The 8,413-nt window shown below is 37.0% G+C and overlaps 1 protein-coding gene across 1 annotated transcript; it reads left to right on the top strand.

The window, feature by feature from the left end:
* The first annotated feature begins 203 nt into the window (after positions 1 to 203).
* On the top strand, positions 204 to 7,269 carry LOC112765057 (aldehyde dehydrogenase family 3 member H1). Its single transcript, XM_025810920.2, has 10 exons — positions 204 to 735; positions 3,345 to 3,413; positions 3,507 to 3,603; positions 3,730 to 3,936; positions 5,358 to 5,473; positions 5,576 to 5,680; positions 5,761 to 5,933; positions 6,046 to 6,136; positions 6,355 to 6,504; positions 6,759 to 7,269. Exons 1-10 carry the CDS (start codon positions 499 to 501, stop codon positions 6,990 to 6,992), a joined length of 1,479 nt encoding a protein of 492 aa, XP_025666705.1. The 5' UTR covers positions 204 to 498; the 3' UTR covers positions 6,993 to 7,269.
* The last annotated feature ends 1,144 nt before the right edge of the window (positions 7,270 to 8,413 follow it).

Genomic DNA, 8,413 nt, shown 5'->3' with positions numbered 1-8,413 from the left:
GAAGATATCAAGGTAATGTAATGTTAACAGCCCGATTTTTACCCGGTTTTTACCCGGTATAATTGTAGCCCGAAAGTGTATAAGTTTCATCGGGTCTAGGGTCGAGTTCAGGTTTAATAAATAGGTCTAGTATATATTTCGAATCGAATCTGTATCACATCAAACCCAGTTTCACCCGACCCATGCACACCCTACTAAGGACGACCACCCCAAACTCCAGGAGGCGCCCGTGGGGAAGAACAGACACGACGCGATCAATACCATATATCAAATGATATAACTATATAAGCAAGCAGTACAAGACACTACAGCACCCGTTACACCCTATCCTTAGCTTACTCCGCTCTTTACAATTCCCTTCGTCTTATTATAATTTCTTTGCACACGCTTCGCTGCCAACTTCCAATTGCAAGCCCCCACACACTCATCTCATCTTTTCACCTTTTTTATTTCATTGACTCTGGGTTGGGCGTCTCGCCTTCGGGTTCAACAATAACAATGTCGTCTTCTACGGATGCAGATGAAAAGAAGAAGGAATCGTTCAACGCAGAAGCAGCGTCACTTCTTGTCAATAACTTAAGGGCGACTTTCGCTTCGGGTACAACGCGAAGCTACGAATGGAGAGCGTCGCAGCTCAAGGCGCTTATCAAACTCTGCGACGCTCACGAGCAGCAGATCATCGACGCGCTTTACTCAGACCTCGCCAAACCGCCACTCGAAACCGTCGCTTACGAGGTCTCTGTTCTTCTTCTTCTTTATCAACCACCGCCACCTCCTTTGTCGTTTATTCTTCTCTCTACTCCTACATGATTGAGTTTTACTTTTTTTCCCCCTCTGCTTTTCAGCCGTTTACACCTTGTTTATTGGCTAACCTGCAATGAGTTCTCTGCGTATCAATAACCAATAACCAATTCGTTGCTTGATAATTAGTATATCTCATGATTTTCCCCCTCATTTAGAGTTGTGGTTGCGGTCAGTTCGTAGAATATTCTGAAAAATTGCGTTTACTAACTAATTAAGTCGCATTATTCCAGTCATAGCAATGAATACGATTGAATAATATTAATTACTAATAACTTATTTTGTCTTCTACGCCGTCGGCCGTAGCAGAGCACGGACTAATTTGTGGCGGATCTGATCTCCATTAAATATTTGCTGCTGGTCAATGAATTTCGGAGGACAGATACACCTAAGTTGCTATTTAGAAAATAGATAAGTAAAAGAGTTTTAAGTCAAACTCATACTATAGTAGATGCAAGTGTAATCACTAATAATATAGGAGGGCGTTGAATTTCGTGTGCTATGATAAACATTAATCCCTCGGTTTTTATTTTATCTTATTCCTGATGGTTCCGCTACGATAATTGTTGTCCCGAATTCTGAATACTGAATAAAGCTCCTGTGGTCTTCTGTCCTTGTCAGAGACATTGTTCTGGATGGTTGTTATACAGTATTGCAGTTCATTTATGATGGAAGGCTCCAGTTCCGCGGGGATTATACGATGTTAGGTTAGCTTATACCATATGTAACACTTTCATGCTGATGTGTTGTGCTGTTTCTTCATTTTGGAAAATTTAAGGCGGCGTTTGGTTTCAGAGAGTAGATAGAATTACAAGGGACTGAAATGCAAAAACTCTATCTATATCTTACGTGAAATAAGAAATAGAGACAACTATTTTAATTTTTTACCTTTTATTTTACCTCCAAAAAGTGAGGACTGTGAAAGCAAAACATGTAAAAAGAAAATTCTTTTATGCTATCTATCACTACCAGACATGATATAAAAATAGTTATTTTTGTATGTCAAAGTTTGTGGTAGGGGTGCATGTTTTGTGTGTAAAAACTAAAAAGAAACTAGATGTGTGTCTTTGTGGTAGGGTGCTTGGTTAGTGCTAAATAGCAATTCATTTATTGATGATTCACTTTGGTGTTGGAAGTGTTGCTGTGTGCGGTTGCTGTGAGCATTAATGGCACTCTCTTCAGCTCCCACATGGCCTTTCTCCTTTTTATGTGGGGGGCCACTCTACCTTTGCTTGTGAAATTTTCGTAGGTTGTATAGGTTCTTACATTTATTTCGACAACTACAATGGTGGTAAGGTTTTTCTTGAACAACCGTCACAGGGTGTGAAGTGAGTATTGCTTTGGTAATTGGTTGTGGCCTTTCTTTTTTTACCCTTTTCTTTTTCTTCTTTATTTATTTATTTATTATTTTTTTTTTTGGAGTTTCCTTCCTTTTTTGGTTTGTGGTAGACAGGTAGTACACCTGTTCATACATTGTGGGTTGTTGAACTAAAACAATTGGATTATTTTTTACCTTCCTTCTTTCACAAAGTTGAAAAATAGAATTCCAGTCAGTTTAGCTCAGCAATGCTACTGGTTAATTGTTATAATAAATAATCAGATTATTAAATGAAGCATGAACGGTTGATTTTGGATGTTGTGTCTATGAAGGATTTTTCATTTTTGATATTATGTGCCTATTTAAGTTTGAATCATGTACCAATTAAGGTGCCTATATGGATCGGATGGTATTGTGTTGCAGAAGACCTTCCCAAGTTTTACTCCTAAATGTCTTCCTGAAACACGTTTGCACCAGAGAAGGGGAAAACTCTGCGCATTTGGAGCCGGAGTCTTGCTTTGATACTCTCTTAAATTTTAAGTAATGAAAAACTAATATGGTTAAAATTCCATAAAGTCAAAAACTTCAATGATGCATATTGGACTGGATAATTCTCATTTGAATTTAGTTTGGATCTTAGGCTGCTGCTGCTCAGTTCTGCCTAACTTAGTTCTGCACATTTTGTTTATATTATCAAAGTTTGTAACATTTTATCTTGTTGTTCTGTCTGTTTATGGAGGTAGTGTGACCTCTGATATGTAATCAGTTGGTGTACATTTGACTATTTATGGTTCACAGGTGTGAAACAGTTGTAGTGTTTAACATAGATAGCCACAAAATTCCCCCCCTCCCCCCCCCCCTTTTTTGTTCGGCCTTTGGTATTATATATATTTTGGTAATTGGAGTTTTCAGCATGGGCATGAAGGGCAAAATGTAGGATGAAACTGTAGTGCCTAGTGGTTTCTGTTTCCATTCTTAATATTTTTATTTTCAGGATTTTGTAAATGGAAAATAATAAATAATTAAAATAAGAATTTATTATTTTCATTGGTTTCACTTTCTTATTTACAAAATCCTAAGAGTAGAAGAAAACTAGAAACTAACCAATTCCTCATTGTTGTTTGTTAGGTTGTTCGTTTATTGAACAAATTATGTTTACCGTAAAGTACAATAGTATTAAATATGCCATTTTGTGGCTTTGCATGACTGATGGTATTTATTGCAGATTGCTATGTTCAAAAATTCATGCAAAGCTGCACTCAAGGAGTTGAAACGCTGGATGACTTCAGAAAAGGTACTATTATTTTTTTATAAGCGAGAAATTTATCCCTTGGACAGAAAGTGCTTTGCTTGATTCTTTTATCAAATGCGTTTCTGTGTTATGTAGGTCAAAACTTCAATTGCAACCTTTCCTTCTACAGCTGAAATTGTATCCGAACCACTGGGGGTTGTGTTAGTCATCTCTGCATGGAACTATCCGTTTTGTATGTTAATATTTGGTTAAAGCTTGTTTCAAATGTTGAGTTGGCAACTTATGTTCTCATGCCGTTAAGGTCTATCTTTAAAGTGTATAAAGATGTTAATAATACATTTTCGATCTGTTTTTACAGTGTTGTCACTTGAACCAGTCATCGGAGCTATTGCAGCTGGTAATGCCTTGGTTCTAAAGCCATCAGAAATTGCTCCAGCCACATCATCACTGCTGGCAAAATTGCTAGGGGAGTACCTAGATAACTCCTGTACAAGAGTTGTTGAGGGAGCGGTTGATGAAACATCTGCATTGCTGCAGCAAAAGTGGGACAAAATTTTTTATACAGGTCCTTATCATTTTTCTAGAACTTTCTGAATTTCTTTCATGGTTTAAGATTTTGAAATGATATGGTTTTCTGTTTTAAATGGTGAAAACTCCCCTTATGATTGATCTTCATTAAGATGTTATGCAAGTGTCTAATTGTAAAAGCTTTCTGGATAGTTCAACAAGTGCATTGTTTTACCAGAAATCTTTAAAGATTAAAAATCATGTGCCTCATTCAAATCACGAGTGTTTCCCAGCTTGCAATTTACAGTTTCTATGTCATTCATATCTTGTTTGATGATGTTGTTTTAGTCATAAATGATATCCTGTTTGATACATGGGATTGACAATGATCATATGAACCTTACCGTATCTGATGTCACTTATTGCATCTGATAGCATTTCGTATTCATTTCAATTTGTCCCGAAATCATTAGTGTACGATTGTTGAATTAATGTATGCAGGTTTCATGAATATGTACTTCCAGAGAGCATTTTCTTTTTCATTATATAGTGGCCAACCTACAAGTTGTTTCTTATGAAAAGCTTTATTCTTTCCCCCACCTTTTTTTGGGAATAGGAAATACATTTTTAAATAATGGCTGGCTGGGTTGCTATGGAATTTTGGTTGTGGATATATCACAGTATACCTCTATAATGCAACTGTTATTTGCTGTCGAATTGGTTATCTTAGATTGAAATTTAGAGCAGGGACTCTGCATCTTGAGATATTTTTAGTGTCATGTACAATATTAAATCATATAATTAATTGGTCAAGAATGTGTTAAGTATCTAAGGAAAGTGGAAAACCACACCCGTCCACGGAAGCTTCACTCTATCGACATTGACCTAGTGATAACCAGTTTGCTACTGGCTATCAGTGTTCGATATTTACCTTAATTCAGCCTATAGGTAGCCTTTTCCATGGCGTCGACAACTGAGGCTCTGATATCATTGTTAAGTATCTAAGGAAAGGGAGAAACCACACTTTAAAAGCTAGTTATTAAGTGGGAAGAACCACTCCTTAACTACAACATCAAGCATCCCGTATGTGAGATGTTCACATATCTTGTTGAACAAGGCAGTATGGCAGTTGCAGCTCTTCTAAGCAGTATTCATATATGCCTGCTATAATGATAGATAATTGATGCATAGATATGAGTTAACTTTGTATCTCTTGGCATTATTGTTCATTCAAAGGAGGACAGTGAATGAGGTTATGCCTTGCTCCATGCTCAATGGGTGTGACCAAGTACCTTAGTTTAGCTGCATTGGTTGTTCTTGTATCTGGAACATATTGAGACTCTTATTGTCGGTCTTATGTATGAATTCCAATTATTAATTAATATAGGGGGATTTATTATCTTCTCCTGTTATGATTACTTGAGATTTCTGTTGCACACAGTAATCCCTGACACTAAACTAACTTTCTTTTAATTTTAGGAAATGGAAGGGTCGGGCGCATAGTGATGGCTGCTGCTGCTAAACATCTGACACCAGTAGTGCTGGAGCTTGGAGGAAAATCTCCGGTTGTTGTTGATTCAAATATTGATTTGAAGGTATAACTTTGCGTCACTTTTGTATTGTCAATCACTTGCTACCATACTGATTTCCTTGCATTTGATTTTGACTTTAAATAAATTTGAAATTGACCTGGCAAGGTAGCAACTAGACGAATAATTGCTGGAAAGTGGGGTTGTAACAATGGACAAGCCTGTGTTTCTCCAGATTATATTATTACGACAAAAGACTATGCTCCCAAGTTGGTAATAACTTCCACCCCAAGTGTAGTTGGGATTATAAATCTTTCTTTATTTCTTAAGTGCTTAGTGTTTCCTGTTTCTAGGTGGATTCCCTCAAGGCCGAATTGGAGAAGTTTTATGGAAAGAATCCGTTGGAATCAAAAGATTTGTCTCGTATAGTGAACTCCAATCACTTTGGTCGTTTGACAAAGTTCTTGGATGATGAGAAGGTTTCTGGGAAGATTGTATTTGGAGGCGAAAAAGATGAAAGCAAACTGTAAGCTCTCTGTCTGCTCTAAAGAATAACTTCATCGATGAAGTATTTATTTAGTGTATACTGTATAGTAAAGATCTTGACACTATCATTTATATTTTCCCTTAAATTGCAGGAGGATTAGCCCCACTATTCTATTGGATATCCCACGAAATTCCCTGATAATGCGTGAGGAGATATTTGGTCCTTTACTTCCCATCATAACGGTGAGAATTAAGACCCCAATGTAACTTTAGTGAAAGGTCTTTTGTAAAGATTACATTGTTTGCTTGTATTTTTTTCCCCGGTTGCTTTTACAAGAAATCTAATATACAAAATGAATAGTTGCATCCTTGCATGTTTACCAGATGAGAAAGTAAGTTGTATGTGCATCAATACGTGGGACAAGTGCATTTCGGAAATAAGATTCACTTGTTTGAAACAGGTTGATAAACTGGAAGAAAGCTTTGATGTGATCAATTCAGGAACAAAGCCTCTCGCTGCGTATTTGTTTACGACCAACAATAAGCTCAAGGAGCAGTTTGTAATGAATATTTCTGCAGGAGGTTTGGTTGTCAATGACACTGCATTACATGTAAGTATTGTTTATGATTTGAAATGTATCCCTGAATGCCTCCTATAACAAGCGATTCACAAGTCTTTTGTAAAACATGTTTTATGTACCCAAGTCTTTGTTATTGGTTCATACAGAAATTAGTTCTACTCTAAGTAATATTTTGGCTTTTACACCTTTACATCCGTGCTATTCATTTCATTATGTTTAATTCATTTGAAATCTCAACACACTTGTGCTTTTGTTTTTCCATTTGGCCTTTTTCCTTGGGGCAGCTTGCAGTAAATACTCTGCCTTTTGGGGGAGTTGGGGAGAGTGGAGTCGGTGCATACCATGGAAAATTCTCATTTGATGCATTTAGCCACAAAAAAGCAGTTCTTTATCGGAGTTTTCTCGGCGATGCACCAGTAAGGTACCCACCATACACAAATATAAAGATGAGATTGTTGAAGGCACTAGTTGGTGGTGGCTTACTTGGTATAATTCGTGCCCTGTTTGGATTGTCCTAGGCTCAGTTAGTAGTCTTGGAAACTTGATGCTACTGATATTTGATTCATCATTTGTTCTACCTTGTATTTTAATGTCCAGTGACATACTCATACTTTGCTATTTTCTTTTAAACTATCAAAAGTTTAATTTTTAAGATGTTCTGTGGTTACTCTTTCTTGAGCGAGTAATCCAGGTTCAAATTTATGTATTGATAATTTGATATTCATTTGTAGTGTTTCTGGGCACGAAATTTATTTCTTCTTAAATGAAAATTTATAAATACCTGCTTGTTACAAACCTTTGTGCTTTGATGTTCTCTTATCGAAGTGGCTCGGCTTTGACATCCAAGGCCGTCTATTTAACTTGTCAAAAAGGGCGAACAAGGCTAGAAAATTTATCCCGCCAATAAAATAATGCCTGGCTTTTTAGATAGCAGTATATTAAGATAGCTGAGCAGTTAAAGGAAATGAGCTACCAACTGCCATAACTAAATTAGTTACACTTACAGTTTGTAGAAGTTAGTTAGTTAGCAATAGCAGTGTGTAGTTAGTTAGGCAAATTAGAGTAGTTAAGATTATAGTTAAGCTTATGGCAGCCAGTACATAAGCAATGACATGTCTCTGTAGAAATGTAACGATTCATCATTCTAAAGTCAGAATTCATATTAGAAACTTTTCAAACTCTACTCTTGCAATCTCTCTTCCCTCACCCACTTTCTCTGCCACCAAGAATAGAGATTCAACATGGTGCAGTAAGCTTGATGGTTTTCTGAGATTTGTGAGTACCTTCAATTTCAAGGTTTAATCAAGTTTTGTGAATTCTGATCTTGTGATTCAAGCTCATTTTCAGCGAGATCACAAGAAAGAACGATGGATCTGATAAGTCCAGAAACTCATGGACACTCAAAATTCAAATGATCAAGATTTCTCCATGGCTGAATTCCAGCGATTCACGAAAATGATGGCACAATTCTCGTCAATTCAAGCTTAAGCCATGAAAGCGACATTGAATCTCAATCAAGATCCCTCAAGCTTTACTTCTTACATCCAAGTGAGAATCCAGGTAACGCTCTCACTTCAACTCCACTAACGAATCAAAACGACCACTGGGGCGCATTCTACATGGAAAGAATAAGATCAAGTTTGTGGATGGTTCATTGCTAAAACCTGATGAGGCAGATAGCAAGTTCGATGCATGGGATAAATGCAATATACTTGCACTCTCATGGCTACTTGCGCCACTAAGTCAAGATATTCTCCAAAGTGTATGCGTGTGAACTTTGGAATGACCTAAAGCACAAATTCTATGAAGGGGATGCATTTAGAGTAAGGGAGTTGCAAGAAGAACTGTTCTCAATAAAGCTAGGAGAGATGCCAGTGACGTCATATTTCACAAAACTTAAAAGGAATTTGGGAAGAACCCGAAAAATTTGAACTAGTTC

This window comes from Arachis hypogaea, chromosome 17 (genome assembly GCF_003086295.3).
Source record: "Arachis hypogaea cultivar Tifrunner chromosome 17, arahy.Tifrunner.gnm2.J5K5, whole genome shotgun sequence".
Lineage (NCBI taxonomy): Eukaryota > Viridiplantae > Streptophyta > Magnoliopsida > Fabales > Fabaceae > Arachis > Arachis hypogaea.
This window is presented reverse-complemented; position numbering and strand designations above follow the sequence as displayed.

Excerpts from the sequence above, each read along its gene's own strand:
- LOC112765057 (XM_025810920.2), top strand. The coding sequence starts at position 499 with ATGTCGTCTTCTACGGATGCAGATGAAAAGAAGAAGGAATCGTTCAAC. Across the intron at positions 3,937-5,357 it reads GGACAAAATTTTTTATACAG|GAAATGGAAGGGTCGGGCGC; the intron begins GTCCTTATCATT and ends TTTTAATTTTAG. Across the intron at positions 6,137-6,354 it reads CTTTACTTCCCATCATAACG|GTTGATAAACTGGAAGAAAG; the intron begins GTGAGAATTAAG and ends TGTTTGAAACAG.